The 22,381-nt window shown below is 55.8% G+C and overlaps 1 protein-coding gene across 5 annotated transcripts in view; it reads right to left on the bottom strand.

Annotated features, from left to right (window-relative positions):
* ZFHX3 (zinc finger homeobox 3) overlaps positions 1 to 22,381 on the bottom strand; it is a 281,912-nt gene that overhangs the window by 100,119 nt on the left and 159,412 nt on the right. For all 5 annotated transcript variants that reach the window (XM_070062682.1, XM_070062683.1, XM_070062681.1 and 2 more), the window contains one exon: positions 4,464 to 4,695. In XM_070062682.1, the coding sequence (XP_069918783.1) occupies positions 4,464 to 4,695 (232 nt within the window). The remainder of the gene's footprint in view (positions 1 to 4,463; positions 4,696 to 22,381) is intronic.

Here is a 22,381-nt window from a genome sequence, read left to right as displayed (position 1 = left end):
TTAGCTGACAACCTGGTGGTGCACAGAGCTCAGAGGAGAAAAGGAAATTTAGGAGGGGAAAATACACCGGCATCTAAGCAGGTAACAACCAAACTCCAGAACGGCAAGCTCCAGATGGCCCAACCCCAGACGTGCAGTGTGGGGTCCAAGTGCAGGGGCCCGGGAAAGCACACGGAGGCATCCTAACTCCCCACACTGCAAGCATAAAGCCTAACGTCTCGATCATGACATCAGAGAGGAGGGAATTGGGGCCCTGGTGAGCAGCTGTGGCACCGACCACCTTAACCGGCTCAAGCCCGCCAGGCCCAGGGTGCCCGTTTTCCCAAGGATTCGCCCACGTCTTCGAGAGCCCATTCCTGGGCACAGGAGGCTGAATTTCAACCTGAGTTTTCTTTCAGGGGTTTCCTGTGCCCGTCACCCTATCACCTTTGTCATCTGCACAGCACGCACTTCCCTGGCGTGCCTGTGGGGGAGGGGAGCAGGGGTTGGGCAGGGAGGAACAAGTCACATACAGGACTCCAGGCCAAAGACAACGCCAGAGAGGAAGTCGGCCATCGCCACTGGGGCTGCTCCCACACACAAGGGGGAAGCACCCCAACAGGCGTCAAATGAGGGAAAGCCACAGGCAGGGGCGTGGGCCGTGGTTCCCGGGCAGCATCAGCGCACACGACCGGGACCCACAGCCGCGGCAGCCGTGCCCCTTCTGGTTGGGAGAGCCTCGCTCACAGAAAGGGAGCTCTCGGGAGAGCCAATCAGACTCGAGAGTGGAAGACACACACTTTACGCGGACCATCAGAACAAGGATGCGTACAGAGCTGGCCAAAGAAACACCCTGCAGACCCTGAAGAAATCGGTCTACAGCTGCCAGAAGGCAGGAGGACCCCAGGAACCACTCGGGAGGCGGCAGCATCAGGGGTGGTGCGGACACTGGGTGCACAGCAGGGTCCCCGGCTGCAGGCGGCGCTGCGCTCAGTCCCCGGGCGTGGCCATGAGTCTGTGGCGCCCCTGACCACCACCCAGGGACGGGCTCCAGGACGATGTGGAGGCCCCACCGAGGAAGGCACAGAACTGTGACCAGAAAAGGCACTGAGAAAGGCTGGGACGGAAGGGACAGCATCACAGCGACCTAGGGGTGACAGAAACTAAAATGGGCCCAACAGCACGTTCCAGAAGAGACAGGTTGACCTGGAGAACCGGCCTGGGTGCTGTGGGAAGACCTCAGCTCCTCCCACGGGAGCTACTGGGAAACCATGGTGCGGCCTCACCTCTGTGTGTGGCCGACTCACTGCACAGGGCAGCGGGTGACCTGGACAGAGGGAGCAGGTCGACCGGCACGGGGGTCTTGAAAAGACGCAGACAGGGACACTGAGTGACCTGGACAGGGATGGTGGGATGACCCAGACAAGGGCACAGAGACAGCCCACAGAGGGCAAGGGAAGAGATGCAGAGGGGGGTGGCAAGAAGAGCAGGGCAGGGGTGGGACAGCCTGCAGAGGCGGGGTGGGCGGGCCAGGGAGGGGCGCCTCCCAGAGGCAGCAAAAGCTGACAAGACAAGAGCTGTCGCAGCAAGGTTAGCATGAATTAATCATGGCACCAGGAAAACCAGGGAAAACAAAAAGTTGTACAAGAAGGTAAACGAAATTATAAAACTCTACATGGCTCAGCTGTGATTAATATTTATAGAGTTATAATAATGAAAACACTGAATATTAATATAACCCCAAATTATTATTTCATCCTAATGGAAGACAGAGGGAAGGGAAGGCGGAGGGCAGAGGGAGGGCTGGAGGGTGTGGGAGGGGGCACGGGAGCGTGTGGACGCGGCTGTGTGTGTGTGAGTGAGTGTATGTGGGGCAGAGTGTGTGCCGTACCTGTGTTTGCAGTGGGGCTGTGAGCCCGTGCAGGGTATGGGTACGTGGGGATGGCGTCCTGCGCATTTGTGGGGTGTGCAGCGTCCATGCTTGTGGTCATGTGGCGTGCTGGTGTGCGTGGTGCCTGGGTTCTGTGGACGGCACATGTGTGCAAGTGGCCACGAGGGGGTGGGTCTGAAGAGGAGGAGCAGGCAGTAACATCCTCTCCTTCCAGAGCTAAAAGTTGACCGACAATGACTGAAACACGAGGACAGCAACAAACAGTCCCGGAAGGGGCTGTGAGAGATGGAGGCAACTGAAGCAGCGTGGGAGAGGCTCAGGCCCAGACCCAGGCAGACCCAGGCAGACCCAGGCAGACCCAGGCAGACCCAGGCCAGACCCAGGCAGACCCAGGCAGACCCAGGCAGACCCAGGCCAGACCCAGGCAGACCCAGGCCAGACCCAGGCCAGACCCAGGCAGACCCAGGCCAGACCCAGGCCAGACCCAGGCCAGACCCAGGCAGACCCAGGCAGACCCAGGCCAGACCCAGGCAGACCCAGGCAGACCCAGGCAGACCCAGGCAGACCCAGGCCAGACCCAGGCAGACCCAGGCCAGACCCAGGCCAGACCCAGGCAGACCCAGGCAGACCCAGGCCAGACCCAGGCCAGACTCAGGCAGACCCAGGCCAGACCCAGGCCCAGACCCAGGCCAGACCCAGGCAGACCCAGGCCAGACCCAGGCCAGACCCAGGCAGAGGGGCCTGTGGGAGGATGCGCCGGTTCTTAGAAGGCATGCACAGGGGCCAGCGCTGTGGTGCAGCAGGTAAAGCTGCTACCTGCAGTACCGACATCCCATATGCGTGCAGGTTCTAGTCCTGGCTGCTCCACTTCCCATCCAGCTCTCTGCTATGGATCGAGAAAAGCAGTAGAAGATGGCCCAAGTCCTACGGCCCCTGCACCCATGGGGGAGACCTGGAAGAAGCTCCTGGCTCTGCCTCTGCCTCTATGTAACTCTGCCTTTCAAAAAAAATAAAATAGGGGCTGGCACTGTGGCATAGTGGGTTAATGCCCTGGCCTGCAGTGCCGGCATCCCATATGGGCGCCCGTTTGAGATACGACTGCTCCACTTCCGATCCAGCTCTCTGCTGTGGCCTCAGAAAGTAGTAGAAGATGGCCCAATTCCTTGGGCTCCTGCACCCGCATGGGAGACCCAGAAGAAGCTCCTGGCTCCTGGCTTCGGATCGGAGCAGTTCTGGCCATTGCGGCCAATTGAGGAGTGAACCATCAGATGGAGGACCTCCCTCCCTCCCTCCCTTCTTCTCTCTCTCTCTCTCTCTCTCTGCCTCTCCTCTCTGTGTAACTCTGTCTTTCAAATAAATAAATCTTTTAAAATAAATAAATAAATAACATAAATCTTAGGAAAAAGAAAAACAAAGAAGGCATGTGCAGCTCTTCATCTCCCTTGACATGAAAATTGAAAACTGGCACAGCCACGGTAGCCCAAGGGCTGAGCAGGTGCTGGGGAGATGGAGCCCCAAGATGTAGCCAGAGGAGCACAGCCTGTGTGGGGAGCCAGGGGCTTGTCAGCCACACGGCAGGACCAGGCACAGGAGCGAGCATGCCTGCGAGGGCAGCCGGCAACCACAGGAAACCAAAGCTTCCCCTGGCTCGGGACCAATGACCGGGGCCCGATGCACGGTGACAGCATAGGTCTTGCAGGCAGAGGACGGGGGCCAAACACAGGGGCCAGTCAGAGCAGCAAAGGGAAGAGAGGGAAACATGTCGTGCCAGCCAAGGGAAGGGTCCAGGCAAGCACCTCAAACGGGTCAACAAGCAAAGAACCAGCAGCGGTGGGGGGTTCTGGGCTGGGGACATCGACGGCCGGCGGTGCCCTGTCCAGGTGGGGTGTGCTGGCCAGAGACAGGCCCTGGTGGGCTCAGGGGTGGATAAGAAGGCAACACAGAGCAGTCTTTCAGTAGAATCCCGAAGACACTGCTGGGGAGAGAACAGGGTCGTAGGATACGGGAGAGATCCTGTTTACAAAGAGGCAAGCAACTGTCTTGTGCTTCCAAGGTCAGAGAAAGCAACGGGAAGGCTGAAGAAGCAGAAGAGAAGAAGGGGTTCTACCAAATGAGGTCCCACTGGGATCCAGGGTAGCAAGGCCGAGCCAGGGAGGCAGAGACGAGGGGGACCGCAGAGGAGGTGGCAGGAGGGGCGAGTTCCCCCAGAGAGCCTGGACGCTGAGGAGCCGGCCCAGGCCTCCCAGCAACCAACATAATTTTCAGAGTAATTACGGCGTTGATCTCCGAAGTTCATTTGTACAGACCAGACCTGACGGCGGCCAACTCTTTCCCTACTGGGATGCACAAGCCAGCATCCGCTCTGGGGGGCCTGAGCCAGTAAATCCGGCCTCCGGGACGTGCTGGAGGAATTCTGGGACAAGACAGAGCACCTGCTGTCAGCCTGCTCCCTGGGAAGCAGGAGCCAAAGAAAAGAGGTGCCAACAACAAGCACGGATCCATGAGAATCCCTCCTGAACACCCCCAAGGCCCGTCACCGCCAGACGTACCCGCAACGTCTCCCTCAAAGAGGAGCCCTGGGCCTCCCACTCACCTGGGTCGGTCGAGGGGCACCTGCGGATGGTGAAGATCTGCCCCAGGTCCTCGTCCTCCTCCGGGAGCCCCTTCTGCAGCCGCTGCAGCTTGCGCAGGCTCTCGCTGCGCTGGTGCTTCATGGAGCGCACGTGCTGGATGAGGTTGAGCTTGGCCTTGGTGGAATAGTTGCACAGGACGCAGTGGTAGTAGCAGCTCTCGCCCTCCACGCCGCTCTCGTGCTGCTGCAGGTGCTGCGAGGGACAAAGAAGAGGGGACACGCCTTGGGTCAGCCGCTTGGAGCCTGCCCTGTCCTGGTGGCAGTCAGAGGCATGCGGCCGAGAGACACAGCTCCACGGCCAAGGGGACGGCTGCCGATCGTCAGGCACTGCGTGTGTGTGTGTGTGTGTGTGTGTGTGGCTGCCATGCTCCCCAAGGCTCCCTCCTCTAGCAGCTTAGAGGGTAAGCACTGAGTCCTCATTCCTCCGTCCCCCAAACGTCCCTCCGTGGGGGCTCTGCAGGGCTGGTAGTCTGCCAACCAAAGGGCCCCTCCTGGCGGTCCCCAGCTCCCGAGCACCTGAAGCGCTGATGTTCCAGTGTTGCCAGATGCCTCACAGTCAGGCCTGGGCACTTCTCTGGTCCCGACCCATGGACTCTGAGTTAAAAAACACACTGAATTTTCTGCCACAATTATGAAAGGCTCGCCAAAGTGTCCTGCTTTATTTAGATCAGCGGTTGGCAAGCTACAGCCCACAAGCCGAATCTGACCCTCTGTTTCTATAAACAAAGTTTTATTGGAACACAGCTACGCTCACTGATTTATGGCCCGTCTAGGCTGCCATCAGGACATGGGAGTAGAACCGCTGTGAAAGAGACAGGAGGGCGGTAGGGACTAGCGGGTGAGCACCCGGCCGACCCTCCTTCGGGAAAAGCTTTCAGTCACCGCACCTGCACAGCGGCCCAGCTCAGTCCCACACAGCCAAAGCTACTGTCTGGCTTTTCACGAGAAAGAAACTCAAGTTTTCCTATTTAAAACTACAATCTACTGAGAGAACCCCAAATGTTTCCCCTCCGCATTAAAAAAAAAAAAAGATAGAGAATTGCATTTCTCCAAATCAGTTCTGTGTCAGTATCTCTAGGACACCTGACTTATCACAGGTCATCTGGGCTGGCGGGAAGCAGACACACGTGGGATTCAAGTTCAGAATGGACAAATGGCAGGAGTCCTCGAGGCGGGCAGCAGGCCCGGGACTCCTGTGTGCAGGAGACTCGGAGGTGACGGTAGATCGGCACTCACCCACCCTCGGGGAGAATGCGATGGACACAGTGACCCTTTTCCGTCACGGGGAACTGCACACTCTGGGTGTACAGAGGCTTAACCCTTCGTTCTAAACGACCCTCGTAGGGCGAGAAGCAATTCTTTTGGGTGCCCAGGAAGTAGGGGGAACAATCCCCAGAAAGCTTAAGTAACCTGCCCCAGAGCACCCGGCAAGTCAGTGGGAGAGCGAGCGCTGGGACCGGGGCTCATCTCTCGCACATCTTTCGGGCCTGCAGGGGTTCTAGGAAGCCTGGGCATTGCTCCTTCTGCCTTGTTCCCCACCAACTCCCACCCGGCCCGTCACCGGCGCCTCTGCCGAGGCCCCAGACTCAATACACGGTGAGCATCCTGGGACCGCGGTGGGTGGCTCGCCTGCTTTTTGGGCCACACTGGTTCTGTTCCACGTCCGCCATTTCTTAGCCTGCTTGCACATTCCCGTCCAGCTTCCCACGGAGGACATTGAAGCTGGCACACTGGGAGCGCTGCCTTTGGGGTGCTTCCTGTCTGATGACACGTGCACGTGCGTAAGCGCACATCCTACGTTCGCTGAAAAGGCGTGAAGAATCCACGCTTGCACCCTACTGGAAGAACAACTGGGACTGCACCAACTGCCAGGGTCATGTCGCTAGAGACGGGCGCAGGCCCTCAGCCGTGTGAAGCAGCCCAAGTGCTTCCGCAGGAGGCCGTGCCCGCCAGCAGGTGCGACGCCAAGGGCTTCGAAGGCGACGAGAGAGCGGTCGCCTCTGTCCTCTGCCACAGGTGACTCAACAGTCAGGTGCAGAGCCCTGGGGCAAAGTCACCTCCCTGCAAGGAATGGCTGCCCCAGAACAGCTTCCCGACCTCAGGGAGCTGGAAGACCAGAGAGCTCAACGCTCCTGCTGAACAGACGACACCGACAGCAACAGGCTGTTTTCTTGAATCAACTTGAACTCTCTTGCCTTTAAAGATTTATCTGCAGTTTGTCTGCCCAGCAATATTGCTGCTTGCAGGGAACTTCAGGGGGATGGAACGCACCAACACAGGGCTTCCTGGAGGCTTCAACACAGGGTCAATGGCGGGTCTGATGGGGCAGACGTCAAGGTAAAGGATGAGCTGCCCATGTGCACCCCACCATCATCTCCACAAAGCCCCTCAAAAGCCAAAAACCAGAGCAAGAGTTCTGCCTGGCAGTGAAGAGCAAGGAACACACAAGAGCCGGGGGCTGCGGCTGAGGGTCACTGAGACCAGAGTGAGACTCGGAACAGAACCGTGGAATTCAAAGCGGTGAGACCCACCAAGGGAGCATGGAGGCACCCTGAACCATGAAATCAGAGCAAACCAGGCAGGCCATACTGCCAAACCCCCTTGACCTGCTCATGGAAAACCATTTCCTTGCATTAATGCCCTGATTTCTAAACAGCCATCCCCGATGCCGGGGTCTCTCCCATCCGAGTGAAGAGGATGATGTCACCACAAAGAGTCAGATGGGTACTGAGACGCCGGAAGCCTCCTGTCCTCGAATCCAGGGGCTCCTGGGTGACAGGGCTGTGTGAGTCCTGAACGGACACAGGCACCCCCGTGGGAACCCCTGCTTAAAATAAAACACAACAGCTAAGACAAAGCTTTGTCCAGCAGCAACGGTACACGGGGACGTGAAGGGTCTGTTCTTAGACATGTATGAAAGCTTAACTCAATCTTCAAGGCTTGCTTTCCACTCTGAGTTCATTCTGCAAGACACTCAAAAATCAAACCAGCACACATTCTGTCTGGACTGCTCTAGGAGACACCTGCTTCTACTGTCCACATCACAACTCCAAACTTCTACTCACCGCCTGGGCCTCCCAACTGCTACCCGCATGCAACAAAAGCTGTTCTAAGTTTCTTGTTGCTCTGCAGGCTGCCCCATCTACAGTTCAAGAAGGACCCCCAGCTGTCGGCAGCGTCCTAACCTCTGACCCTTGCCATACCCTCTGCTCATGTTCCAGGCACTGAGCGGGTGCCACAGTATGGATGTGGTTTGAGTGTGTCCCACGAGGCTCACCTGCTGGAAGCTTGGTCCCCAGGGTGGGGACGTGAGAGGTGGTGCAGCTCTAAGAGACAGAGCCTAGTGTTGTGGTTACTGCGGGTGCTAGCCTTGGACTAACACTGGTCTCACAGAGTGCGTGAATTCTCAGAACAGCAGGATGGTGCAGAAGACCAAGCCTGGCCCCAAACCCCTCCTCTGTCTGGCTCCTGGTCTCTCCCGGTCAAACGCTCTCTCGCGGTGAAGCCATCCATCACGTTGCCACTCAGAGGCTGACAGATGGGGCCACTTGATCTTGGACATCCAGTAACCACAACCGTGAGCTAACTACATGCTAACTACATGGGTACCTGGTTACAGCAACAGGCAACAGACCGACAGGGTGGGTCCATTCATGACCCTGCTGGCCAGAACGCCCACCCTCTCTTCCTTCCCAGCAACACCCTGGCCACATCCACTGAATTGCAGCCTGAGAACCCACGCAATGGGAAGCAGCGGCGGGGGCGGGGCACCTAAGGGCAGGCTGCAGAAGAGAGATGTTTTCATTTGGAGAAGGAAGGAGAATAATTTGTTCCTGACCCAGCTAATTAGAATACCCTCAATTGGGCTCACAATGTATTTAATTAAATTCACTGGAATATATGAAGAATCCACCAAGGCGCAGGTCCCAGGGGTACACTCAGGAAAGGCACTGCCTCCGTCCGGAGCTCCCGCTCTCCTCGCCAGGCAGGAAATCTTCTCCCATGCAAACGCCGAATTCCCCAAGCCTTCTGCCTCTGCCCCCCGACAGGGGCGGAGGGGGCCGCATTGTGTTTTGCGTATTTTTCTTGTCTTGACTGTGTTCATGACTCCTAACCACGGTCCTCCACTAGGTCATCACGGTACTTTTGAAAGAACACAGAACAACAACTTCAACTGTGGTTAGTACACTGTGACGCGTGCTCCCCAGGGATCCAAAGAAAACTGGCTGCTGAGCCCGGCTGGCGGGGCTTGGTTTCAGTTTGATTCTAAGTATCTGCAACACTAGAGATGCTATGTAAATGCCTGCCTCAGACAGACACACACACACACAACACACACACAGGAGAGACCATGAAATACACACACACACACACAGGTACCATGCCAACCCCACACACAGGAGAGACCATGCAAATCCATACATATACCACACACTCTCTCACACACACACACACACACAGTGCAAGTACACACACACACCATGCAAATCCATACATACACCCCACACACACACGGGAGAGACAGTGCAAATCCACACACACACACACACCCCATGCAAACCCACATACACATACACACAGACATAGCAGAGACCGTGTAAATCCATACATACACCACACACACACACACACACACACAGAGACCATACACATACATACACATAGGAGACACCATGCAAATACACACACACACACACTTAGGAGAGACCATGCAAACCCATACACACAGGACATACCACGCAAACACGCACGCACATACACACACAAGGGAGACACCATGCAAACACACACACAGATGTAAACACAGAGAATATGCCCATCCCTAGGGGCTTGGCCTGCAGGTGACTCAGACACAGACGGAGGCAATGCAGAGGACACACCATGGGCGTGTGAGGACGGCAGGTGCCCTTCCACTTTGACACCACCATGGGAGCAGACCACCTGGACACTGAACATCACAGGGCCCCTGGCTGACTCAGCAAAACTTAGCAGCTGCCTACAAACTGCTCATGAGGAAACACCACCAGCCCGTCAATCAGGATGGGCAGACCAACCATGCTGAACAACGAGAGTGGCCACGGAGGTCCCCGAAAGCACCCGTCAGGCAGCTCTGTGGATGACCTTGAACTGGACTTCAGTTTTCCCTGATCGCCTCCCACCCCCACCCCACCATGGCCATGACTGGTTTTTAATGCACCTGCACAGGAACAGAAAAGATGAGCTAAAAGGTATAGTGGTCTCCAGGGAAAGAAACTTCTGGGCTTGGCTACAGGACCTGCTTTCCGAATGTTCACAGAGGCACCTCTGAGAAGGGAGGGAGTGCCCAATTTGACTCTTAAATGGAAGCAAAACAAGAGTGCAACAATGTCACGCCCTCCACATGGCCACTGGGCAGCAGATTCCAGACCGTGTGCACCTCAAGTAACGAGGAAGACGATGGACACACGTCAGGTGGTCAGTGCCAGCTGCTGGAACCGCAGCCGGGGTGGGCTCACTGGGGCAGGCCAGAGTCCCTGGTGTGTGCCTCCTGCCAATCCCAGGATGACTATTTGCATGCTAAAATGCCCCTCGCATCCTGGGGCAGCTCAACATGGCACCCAGAGGCCCCCGATGTGGGAGCATCCAGGTCTCGCGTCCATCTCCGCCACTTCTCCAGATCTGGTTCAGGGAGATGAACTCAGCAAAGGAAAGCGCTCACTGCGCTGAGGCACCTCCCACGATGAGCCTGGCACATAAAGCCAAGTGCAAAAAGCAAATTAATAATTAAAACAGAGAAGAAGGCAGAGCGGCCGGGCTGCGCTGCTTTGTGGGACTCTATCCCATTAATATGTGGCGCTCGTTCACCCCGGCCAAACACCGAGAGTCAAAGAGGGCTCTTGTTAGAAAATAATTCATCGTGAAAATCAAAAAAATGTGTTCCTGTTACTTGTTTCCCAGGAAAGCTAACCAACTTCTGTCAGAGAACATCGATTTCTATAAATCTGGAGGGGCCCCGGCTCCCCCCTCCTCCCTGGCCAGAGGAAACTTCTAACGTCTGTTCTTCATGCATGGAATGCAAAGTATTGATCAGCTTTTGTCAGAGCCTCCCCTTTAAAGTGGAAATGGACAAAGTACATTCTGATACGCACACGTGGGTGCGCGCACACGAGCCACCGAGGCAGCCTCCTCGGGGAGCAACACCTGTTACCATCGACACTCAGCCCACCCTCTCCCAGCGCGAGGCAGCCCTAACCCAGCCCTCATCGGCGGAGAGCACAGGAAGACGGCAAAGCTCTCTGGCAGAGAGGGGCTGTCCCCGAAACGCTTCCCAATGAGGGGAAAAACTCTCCCCGCTCCTCCCATGGAACATTCTGGAAGGCCCCCCTCAGGGCATTGACAGGCTTCCGGGCAAAAGCAGGTGGAAGAGCCTGTCTCCAACCCTTGCCAGGCCACGACACCGGAGGTCTCCCACAGCAGAGGGCACGTGGAGGGTAAAACCGCTCCCCACAGCAGGTGCCGGCTGAGGCAGGGGAGAGGATGCTAAAAACCATGGGAGCAGACCACATGGCTACAGAACAGCAGATCTGGCGGGAAGGAACGGGAAGAGGAGGATCCAGGTGAGCCTGCCGGTTCCCCAGCATCAGCCCACGGAACACAAGGAACACCTAAGCGAGTGTTCACTCTCCACCCTCCGTGACACAGCACTGACTGCTGGTGCAGCGAAGACACACGTGTTCAGAGTTTTCTCCTAACAGCTCCATGAGGCAGACAGCGTGGGGTCAGGTCCTTGGAGGAAGGCGATGCTCCAAGAGGTCACGTGGACCCCCAGGGTCTCACAGAGCATGGGAGAAACAGGACTGGGACCTGGAGCTGCGTTCGAAGTGACAGCCATCAACCTGCGCTACCCGGGCTTCAGGGACGTTTTGCAACACCAGACTTCCCAGGCTCAGGAACGTCCCTCGAACACCTACACACGTTCCTTTTGGGTACCATGCGACCAGGCGTGAGTGAGGGTGGCGAACTTTCTCATCAGTGCTACAGTTTCAAATTTAACGGCACATTTTCAGGAAGACACATGAAAGATCAACCTAAATATATCTACGTATTTTCTGTTAAATGTTGGCTTTTCATATACTCATGCCCTCGTCCTTGGCACATGCTAATTTAGTCCTGCTGCACCGTAGGAGCCCTGCCGACACTCTAAGATACGAGCCCCAACCACGGTTTATAAGAAAAAAGTCAAAGGAAGCAAAAACGTTCCTTTAGATCCATCCGTTTGGGTTGCTCCGACCTATTTTCTGGTTTCTAGGCCAGGCTCCTCAAGGCCCCGGAACAAGCCACAGCTGCTGGCTCTGAGGCCACCGCTGAGATGGCCCATTCCTGCGTCTTCTCCCGTAAGTGTATGACACTGCCTGATTCTCAAGTCTCAGCGCTCCTGGCCCTGGAAGGAAAAACAGCACTCTCAATCTGCAAGAACGGATGGGCGATGCCCGCTTGGCTACGAGTCTTCATGCGAGAACACGAACCCGGAACCCTGGGGCACGCCGCACCCGCACGCCACAGCCTTCACTGACCCCTGCTCAGAGAACCCCAGGAAGCAGTCCCTGCTGACACACGGGGAGCGGGGCTCGGTCCTCCCTAAGGAAGGCGCCCATCAGAGCACCCCGAAGCCAGCTGAGTGAGGGCTGGTTTCCAGGAGGGTCAAGCGAGCACGTGAGGAGCTCAGAAGCTGACCTGTGTATGTGGGAGGAAAATACCCAACTCTCCCGCCAAAAACTTCCTGCAACTCCCAGCGCCCCACACGAGCCCCTCCCACCTTCCCTGAGGTGTGCTTTGTGCCTGGCGCTACTTGCGAGCCCCTGTGAGCCGGTGTGAAGGCCGCCCGGTGCGTGCTTAGGCTAGTTCCCGGCAGCGCTGGGGCAGGGTGTGCCCTGGAGGAGCCCGGTGGACAACCTTCCCTCACGATCCACTAGCTGTGCGCCCTCACGCAGGTCAGCCACAGTGGTGTGCCTCGGTTTCCTGCGGTGCAGCGTTGGGACGGTAACTGAACCCCCACATAGCACCACTGGTGGGACCCCACCTAAAACACCCAACACCTGACGGACCGACCGCCTTTCCAATAAATAGGGCTGGTGTGATTTATTACTTTTGTAATTTTTCCAATTAGTTTGCGTTTGGCATTAAGCAGAGAAGGGAAGACCTCATTCACATATCTCCTTGACGTGCTGTCCCCTCTCATCACGCCTTCAACCCCGTGTTTGGTAGCAAAGAAATTGTGATCCACAGAAATTATAACACAGAGCGGGGGCAGCACACACAGGGTTGCCTTCTTCCTCCTATTTCAGTAGCTCAGCCAAAGTCAGCGGCTGGTAGAGCGGGATCCAAGCCTCAAGTCCATGGCCTTGCCACCAAACCGTATCTGTTTACTGGATCAGAGCTCCACCATGATGAAAATGCGGCCCCTGCACTTCATCCTGTTGGCCAACATCCCAGATGAGGACTAAGGGGGGGGAGGGGAACTCAGCTCAAACGGCTGACACACACTCCCCTGACTCCCCAAATCCACTCCCAAGGATCTGCTGATTTTTATCTCCAAGCACATGAGGGTCCACAGAGCAGGAACAAAAAACAAACAAAACAACAACAACAACAACACACACACACACACACACACACACACAAACCACAACTCGCCTGGTGGTCAAAACAGGTGCATTACCTCATGTGCAAACCAGAGACACTGACGCTTGCCCTGCCTTCCTCACAGACAGGTTTTGAAACCACATGGGCACATTTACGTAAAAATCCTTGGCAAGACGTGACCGACTACCCAAACATTGTGCACCGTCACAGTCTTTGTGCCGCGAGACCGCATCTGGCTTCGTCATCGCGGACAGGCAGGTACGACGCCGCGGGCCTGGTGGTTCATGACGCAACCGCGTTCTAGCTCAGCGGTTCTCTAACTCGGGCACGCATCAGAAGCACCTGTGCGCCTTGTGACGCCACAGATCACGGCCCACCCCAGGAGCTCCGATTCAGCGGGTCTGGGCTGGGCCCAGGAATTGGCATTTCTAACCATTCCCAGGTCACACTGCCACCGCAGGCCTGGGACCACACTTTGAGAACCACTGCTATGGACCAGCCAGAAGCTGCCATGGAAGAGAGACCCGAGTCTGAAGACTTGGCTTCCTGGACCTAAAAATCTGTGTGTGCCTTTTCCCAAAGACACTGTCAGAGTCCAGCACACTACACCAGATAAATCACGCAACACCTGCACAGGAGAATTCACCTCCTTAATGAAAAAGTCGCACGGAAGCAGCTGCCCGCCACCAGCCTGCTCCACATACTCCATAAAAGTCAGAGCTGGCTCTATTCATCTCGCTCCCCCTCTCTCACACCTGCAGTCTGCAGCAGCCCGGGGCTGCGGCTGGAAGCATGACTCTTGATGGCGAAGCATGAGGCATCATTTTTCCGTTCCTTGCTCTGCCTCCTGCTGAGTGCACCTGTCCAGACGCCTTGCTGGAACCGAGCCCACGGAAGACTTTCAACCCAACACAAGGAAAATAAAACAGTCTTTAAAATTCCTCCCAATCTCTTGAACTTTCTGGTCGCTGCTGTGGAGAGCACGGCTTTAGTGCCCGAAGCCAGAGGCTCCTCTGGGCACCCAGAGCTCCCTGACCAAAGAGAAGACGGGGGCAGGGGGCGTGCCAGGGACTGGGGAGACTGAGCACCCCCAGGGCTGGCTGCTCTCTCTCAAGAGGGGCTGAATATATTTTTAAATCTTATTTCATTTTTCCCTTGAAAGAGAAAATGGAAAAGCGATGGGGCAGGGGAGGGAATTTCTCTAAACAAACGCCTTTGGCGTGGACCACTCCGGCCACTGCCGACACCTCGGCCTTTCTCCTCCAGTTCCCTGGGTGTTGATGAAGGTGGAAGGAGACAGTTACACAGGTAGGAGGGCGACAAGGGACCCACAGAGCAAACAGAGAAGCATGCTTCCCTGAGCAGACGCCAGCAGACAGCCAATGGCAGGAGGGACCCGCACGTGCGAGAGGGACAACTTCGCCGGTGTGGACGCGGCTGGTTTCTTCACTCTGCTTTTGGGCTCCCCCCATAAATAACCCAGACAAACACCCTGCGCCCTGGGTCTTGCTCTCCTTCCCCCCCTACCCTTTTGAAGTCTCATTAAAAGCCGATATTGTTCGGCCTCAAGATGGAGAGCTCAGCATGGATTTTACCGAACGTTAAATCAACCAGCAAGCGCAGCCAGCAAACTCTGGCACTTTAACTTTAAATAATGCAATAATTATTGAATTTCCTTTTTATAACTGAAGTGCTGGAATGTAAACAATGGGGCTGTAATTGCAGGAAGGGGGGATCAATAGAGGCAATCGTTTTCAGCCATGTTAATTGTAAATACAATTGCTCCAAGATGTCAGCCTTGCTCTTCTGGCTCCCAGAATCATCCTAACGGATGACAGACTCCAACTTTCCCATTACAGCTGTTCGTTCCTTTAAGAGGTTCTCAATCAGGTCTGATCAATCTGTCAAGATAATGCATGGAGTGAGGGAGACTCTTCCAAACACAGGCTCCCAATCAATAGCCCGGACCAGCTTAATGAGGTGGGGCAGAGGCCCAGAGGGAGGGAACAGCCCCCAGCTTGCGCCTAGGTTTGGCAGGCTGGCTTCCTAGCATGGCCGTGATAAACAGATCAGGCCTTAATGAGGACATTAGTTATGCATGCTTCAGCAAGCAGCAAGGCACTTGTCCCACGGGACGGACGGACAGAAAACAAAATAGATTAACAGAAAACAATATGGTGCCAAATTAGGTCTAACTGAAGACTTTTCCCTCCTTCTCCTGCTTTCCTTAATTGTCCAGCAGAATGGAGGACATCAATTAATCATTCCAGTGGGCGTGAACGCCAAGACTGAGCGCAGACTCGGGCAGGGAGACCTCTGGGTGTCTGCTCAGCTTCCTCCGGCCCTCGCTCAACATCAGCACCCTTGTCTCCACATTCCAGGGCACTGGGCAGGAGGTGGAGCGGTGCACAAGGATAAACCCTGAAAGGCCGGCAGCCGGGTGGGCACTGAGCATGGATGAGAACGTGCTGCTCCGTCTTGAGGCCGAGACCAAGTTGTCGTCTGGATGACAGCTGCTCCCTCATAGCTGGGGAGGTGGGACGTCAGGGGTCCCGCCTGTCACTGCTCACAGCCCAGCACCCTGCAGCACCACAAGAATGGCTAGAGTCCGAATTCTCCCCAGGCTGAAAGGGAGGGCTCCCTGGGGAGTCTGGAGAGCCTCCTCCCTCTCCCCCTCTCCCGAGGCCGCCGTGGGTCTCTGCACTTGCTCCTGACAGCCTGGGAAGGCCGCCCGCTGGGGAAGCCCTTGGGAAGAGGCCTCGCCACAGCAAGGTCCTCGTGAGAATCCAGCAGCTCCTGCTCCCAGAGGCGGCCATCACAGGGCGGGGAGCAGCAGCACCCCCAGGAATGGCAGGCTTGCCGGCTCTTGGGCCCTGCGTCTGCACAAACCCTGCAAGCGAGGCCCAGAAGCCTGGGTGAGACCAAGCTGCCCAAGTGACCCCGACGCAGGCTTTGCCGCCCCCAGACTCGGGGTGCGGGATGGGTTCCCCATGGCAGGCTTCCAGGAGGGGCACGCTGGCCGCTTACTACGGAGTTGATGAGGAATAGTTCAGTGTACAAAGATAGATCCAGAAAACTATTTCCACGAACTTCTGCCTCGGAGGAAGGACTACAGATTCTGGCCCATCTACCTCCCCACAAAGGCCTTCGGGAATGAGTCTCAGGAAACCAAAGAACCTACAGCCCCCGTGATAGGCCCCTGAGGTCGCTGAGCAGACCATGACGGGGGGGTCTCACCTCTGAAATTCCAAAGTCAGCAATCTCGTATCGTGACTACATTACACTGAGAATGCAGGTCTCAGCACAGGTCTGGTGGGTCAGCACACTAGAAGCAAACAGACCACTACAGAGACCGGCCCCTCCCTCATGCAAAGGCCCCATCTCCTCCAGGGGCTCCCCACCTCCCAGGTTCAGCCTCTCACTCCCTGCCACCCATGAGCAGCATCTCAAGGTGGGCCCACGTCAGATCCCTGCATCCCCAGGATTCGGCATGGTTCTCACGGAGCCAAAGGCTGCCCATTGAGGCAAGTCCTCTAGCATGCTGGGGCCCTTCCTGGGCTTCAGCTTGATGTTCAAGACCCATCCCATCTCAGGCCCAACCCCTCCCCCGTGCCCAGCTTCCATCCTCCACTCCACCCCCCACCCCATGAGGAAGTGAGCCCCGTGGCAGCTCCCACATCAGGCACCCACCCTGCTCTCCCTGGTCTTGAGGCCTTTTCCCACTCAGAAACCTTCCCTAACACCTCCTGCACAGGCAGAAACGACACATAACTCCCAGGGAGGGCTGACAACACCTCCATCTGGAAGACGTTCCCCTCCACACCGGAGCTACAACTCTGCCGTCTCCCGGCTGGGCCTCCACAGCACCACGAACCGGCTGGCAGGGCTCAGCAAGGGCAGTGCCCCCACGCCCGTGCCTGCCATGACACCCACCCACAGGCCTCTCCATTCCTGAAAGACCAGCGTGACTGGCTGGGGACTCTCTCTACAAGAGAACCTGCTTCTAAAAATACCAGCAACTGGGAAAATCTTTGCACAAAGCAGCAGAGTTTGGGATGGAGTAGGGGAGGTTGGGGGTAGAGAGGACCCGGGACGTTTGGACAGGGACCTGGCTGTGCCTGCTCTCGGATATGCAGCCACACCCGTGGGCGGGGGGCATCTCCCTGGAAACACAAGCCAGTAGCCTGCTCTGCAGAAGCGACACAGCTGGGGAGCTTTTCTTCTCTTAAACCAGAAATCCCCCAGTGACCCTTCCAGATGACCCTAGGGAAGCCCAGGGCCAAGAGCGGCCAGGGCGGCGTTGGGCAGCACCTGTGCTTCCCCGCTGGGCTCTCCTGCGGCTTTCATTTGCCCGCGTCCTCACACTTCGCCCCCAGGACACAGCAGAGCCAGAGTACCTCTTCCATGCTGTCCTCACTCCCTGTCCGTGGGAAGGCCCTCCACTCTAGAGGCAGATCCCCCACTTCCCCCGCACCAGCCTGTCTCCTGCGGAGTGACCGACTCCACCTCCCTCAACTGTCTCCTCTGTGCACGAATGAGTGCACGTATGCTCATGTGTGTGTGAATATGCCCACGCGTCTGTATGGGGACACGTGTGGTCAAGCGCCTGTGACTGTGTCTACTGCCGAAGCGCAAGTGCATGCCTGTATACATGAGTATGTGTATACACACGCATGTCATGTGTATGCATGTCATGGATATGGCACACATGTGCATGTGAATTGTGTACGTGTGTGCATGTGAACACTGGCATGTTGGCATGTGTGTGGATGTGCATATACATGCGTCACGGGGTGCACAGGTGTGTGTGGACACACATGCACATGGGGGGATGTGTGGACATGTGTGTGGATGTGGTAGGATGGTGTATGTAAACATGTGTATGGGTGTACACGCATGTGTGTGTGTGGGCATGTGTGTGGATGTGGTGGGATGGTGTATGTGAACACGTGTGTGGGTGTACACGCATGTGTGTGTGGGCATGTGTGTGGATGTGGTGGGATGGTGTATGTGAACATGTGTATGGGTGTGCAGGCATGTGGGGGGGATGGGTGTGGACACATGTGCATGTGGGGAAGATGCATGTGTGTGTGTCAGGCGTGTCAGGACATGCACTGGCTGGTGGTATCCCTCCAGTATGCTTCTCCACGCCAGCCCAGCCAGACGCGATCCTCCCATTCAGCACCGCACGCCAGCGCCCATTTCCTTCTGCACTGAGTGGTCCTCCTCTGGGCTCCGAGTCTTGCTCACTCATCTCCTCCTTCTGCCCTGAGCACCAGTTACCAGCTTTATGAAAGTGGCACCTTCCTCAACTCAAAGGGAAAGTTCCTAAAAGCAGGGACCGTGTGCCCTCTGCTTGGCGCTGGACACTTGAGAGCCAGGCCCCCGGGGGATGGGGACAAGGAGCCACGTGGAGCAGAGTGGATTTGGCCACTATGCCGTCCTCCAAGGTTGCAGGACAGGAAGTAACACAGCCCTCGTGCAGGGGCCCTGAGCCTCCTGGAGCTAATCAGGGTGTCTGTGCTTCCTGGAAGGCACAGGCAGCTTAGAAGTGAACAGCTGCTGGGCGATGAGCTTCGGGGGAAAGGGATCCCCAAGGCTCCGAGCGCCGTCCCACCATCAGCTCTCACTGGGGTCCTGCGTCCACACAGAGGCAAATTAATTACTTGATGGCCCGTCCACTTACCTCACTAATGAAATCATCAGAGTTTGTGTGGAGAGAGCTGTTAGGAGGCCGGGCTTGCCTCTGGGTGTGCATCCCGCTGGTGCCAGCTGAGCGCCCCAGCGCCAACATGACTCACACAATGACACACGTTGCCAGAGGGCTCTGCTATGACGTGACCTTCAGCGATTCACCCTTCCGTCCCCGACAAGGACTGAGATGTGGACGGCAAAGCGAAGAACCGGCTTCCCGGAAGGCTGGGGGCGCCCAGCGGACAGCGCCTGGGAAGCACTTGTCTACGAGGAGAGGGGACTGCCTTGATTGTGGAGCCACAGCCCCGCCTCGGGGCGAAAGCACCTGCACCTCAGCCACCAGCGGCAGTGTCCTTGCCGCGGACACAGGGAGACGGCCCGGGAGCGTGAGGCCGATGCAGGTTTAGTTACCGTGAAACTGGGGGCACTGCATTCCAGAACTAATAAGCAAATCCTCAGGCTCACAGAAATACACCAGCACCAACCAAGCTGCCAATAATGGCGTGTGTAAGGCAGATGCGTGGGTCAGTCCGGTCTCCCTGGGATTCACGGCAACACAAGCCCTGGGAAGGGGCACGTCTGTTACTGAGACCAGGGGCTGGCACACTCTTCTATGAATGTCCCAACAGCACACACCTCAGGCTTTGGGGCCCACACCACCCCATGACATCAATTACACTGTGCCATCAACAGAACAGTAGTAACAGGTATGTGTAAGAGTAGGCGTAACTGTGTTTTAATAAAACTTTATTTATAAAAACAAGCAGTCAGCCAGATTCTCTTCCTCTGGCAATGATATGCTGCGCCTGATCTAAAGCTGCAAAAAACTTTATCCAGAAATGCAATGAAGAGTAGAGAAATACTCCCCCCTCCTCTGTCACTTTCACCCTCTTTCTTTCTCTTCTAAGCAAACTAAGTCACTCACAACTTTCAAAAATAAAAGCCAGGCTTGCGAACTTTGGATGTAATAATTAGCTGTTTCAAACAGAAGGTCAGTGGTTACTCAAAAACCATTTGGGGCCGGTGCTGTGGCACAACAGGTAAAGCCTTGTGTGACACCGGCATGCCACATGTGTGCTGGTTCAAATCCCAGCTGCTCCACTTCTGATCCAGGTCCTTGCTACTGCACCTGGGAAAGCAGCAGAAGCTGGCTCAAGTGCTTGGGCACCTGTCACCTCGTGGGAGATCCAGAAGAAGTTCCTGGCTGTTGGTTTTGGCCTAACCCAGCCCTGTCTGTTGCAGGCACTTGGGGAGTGAACCAGTGTATTGAAGATCCTGTCGCTGTTTCTCCCCCTCTCTGTAACTCCGCCTTTTAAATAAATAAATAAATCCTTTCTTTAAAAAAAAAAAAAAAAAAGAACCTGCTTACTGTAAATTACCCAATGATTCCATGATAATTAAGCTTAACTTCTCCCTTGTTTTCCTGCTTCCAAACCTAAGAACTGTGTCCCAAGCAGTCTGGATCACGTGGCATGCTGTGTCTCAAGTTCTGCATCTCACCCTGCAACCGTGGTGACTAAGGCCGGTGAACCAGGGTTAAACATTCACCCAGGGCGTAACAATACCTGTAAGGGACCCCACGTTTACCTAACCAAATGATGGAATTACTAACAACAACAAAATCTCGGCTTCTTCTATGCCCTCCGGTAGCTGAAAACAATCCAGGTTTCAACAGCCAGGGAACAAAACCAAACAGGTGAAGAGTTAGGGTCACTGTCACCCCGGGTGTCTCCCGAAGCCCCATGCTCCACCTCCGAAGCTGCTCTTAAAAGCAGGAGGCCATAAATGATGTTCCCGTTGAAGAATGAGCGATCAGGCAGCCTGGACTTGGAAATAAACACAATCTTACACACACCAAGTCCTGAAGATTTCAAAGGGTTGGGCCACTCAGGGGTTCAACCGATTCTCACAACCACCTGTGACCGCTGGGGTGGGAGGACGGGGAGTGGCCAGATGCCATTCTCGGCAGTTCAGTGGACAGAGGAGGGCGGGAAGTCAGAGACGCACATCGGTAGCAAGCAGCAGGGCTGTGCGTATTAGCTGTGCCACCCTCGGAGGGTAGATGTCTTAATTAACGTCACACATTCTAAAATCTGTCCCTTCCCCACACAGCTGAGATTTTCGAGGCCCAGGGAGCTGGGGGAAGAGCTGGCTCTTCTCACTCCACACTCCCTCACGCATGCACAGGGCGGCCCCAGCAAGCCAGGGTCCCAGCCGTCAACTGCAGGTCTCCCAGCCCTGGGGCAGCCTGCCCGCGGCACAAGCAAAGGCGAGAAGCTGAGCTCGGCCGGCCTGAGGCGGGAGAGGAGTCAGGAACACACACAGCTTGCCAGGGGAGGCCAACCTGGTGCTGCCACAGGAGTTCGTGTTTGCTAATTGGTAGAAACAGGTAGAATGAACGAGGACATTAACACAGCTATTGAAGAGCAGTCCCATGTTCCTCCCTTTGCAGCACATGGAACTATCAGGAAGTAATTGAGGGAAAAGGACACTGTCAATTCTCAATTATCTGCTTGAATGAAGCGCTCAGTGACACGGATAATCCAAGTCATTTACATTTGGATTTGGAGAGTAACATCTTCTTCCTTCAGAAAACTTACCTTCCTAATTACAGCTCACTGAGTATGGCAAGGCCATCCGTTTACCTGCTCGCCGGGAGAACGAAGCTGCCGGGCACAGAGTGGCAGCTGCCAGGGCTCACGTCCTGCCACGGACCACCCCACTAAGGCAGATCAAAGGCCACGAACATCACAGGGGCCAACGGAGCCACCATAGCCCCTGTGACGTCTGACCTTGAAGACAACACAAAGTTCAGGTCCTGGACCCTACAAACCACAACCCAGGGGCTCAACAGCCACCTATGGGGCGTGGTCACCACGGTGAGCCCGACACGGAACTCCTCCGTCACTGCAGAAAATCCCAGTGCATGGTGCTGAATTCAAGACCAGTGACCTCTGGTTACCCGAAGCAGGCGCACAGCCGGGGGGGGGGGGGGGGAACCTGAGGGAGACCTACGCTGGCACTGCCACGGAAACAAAAGGGACTTGTAACACCAGACGGACGTTCTCAGCTAGGTTAATTTCAAGCCTGGTAATGTAGACTCTGTCTAGGGAATAACAAAAAAATCAGCATTCCACTCTAAGTAAAATGAGGCTTTTTAATTAACAAAGCAGAAAACGAGTGGATAAAAGGCGAGTCATGGAAGCCGGATTTGAAGCAAAGGTTTGCCCTCCATCCCTGCACCCAAGGGGCTGAAGCGGGTGTGGGGGTGGGCTGGTTTCAACCTGCCAGGCCCCACTTGGGTCGGTGCCTGCTCAGGTGCCACAGGGAGTGGTGTCAGGCCCAGTGTCACTTAACATCCTCATTAATTATCTTGAAAGGAGAGGGTTAGTAAACAGCAAGTTAATTAAATTCTCAGATGATGCTAATTTGGGAGGCTTTGGAAAGACTGGCAAGGGCGGAGGCGATATTAAACGGGACCCGGATGGGTTAGAAATGTAAGTGGAAAATAAAATTAAGCACTGGCTAAACAAACACCACCTTAAATGAGTCCTATTGAAGCA

Source organism: Oryctolagus cuniculus, chromosome 18 (genome assembly GCF_964237555.1).
Source record: "Oryctolagus cuniculus chromosome 18, mOryCun1.1, whole genome shotgun sequence".
NCBI lineage: Eukaryota > Metazoa > Chordata > Mammalia > Lagomorpha > Leporidae > Oryctolagus > Oryctolagus cuniculus.
The sequence above is the reverse complement of the archived record's forward strand: the minus strand, read 5'-3'. Positions and strand labels throughout refer to the sequence as shown.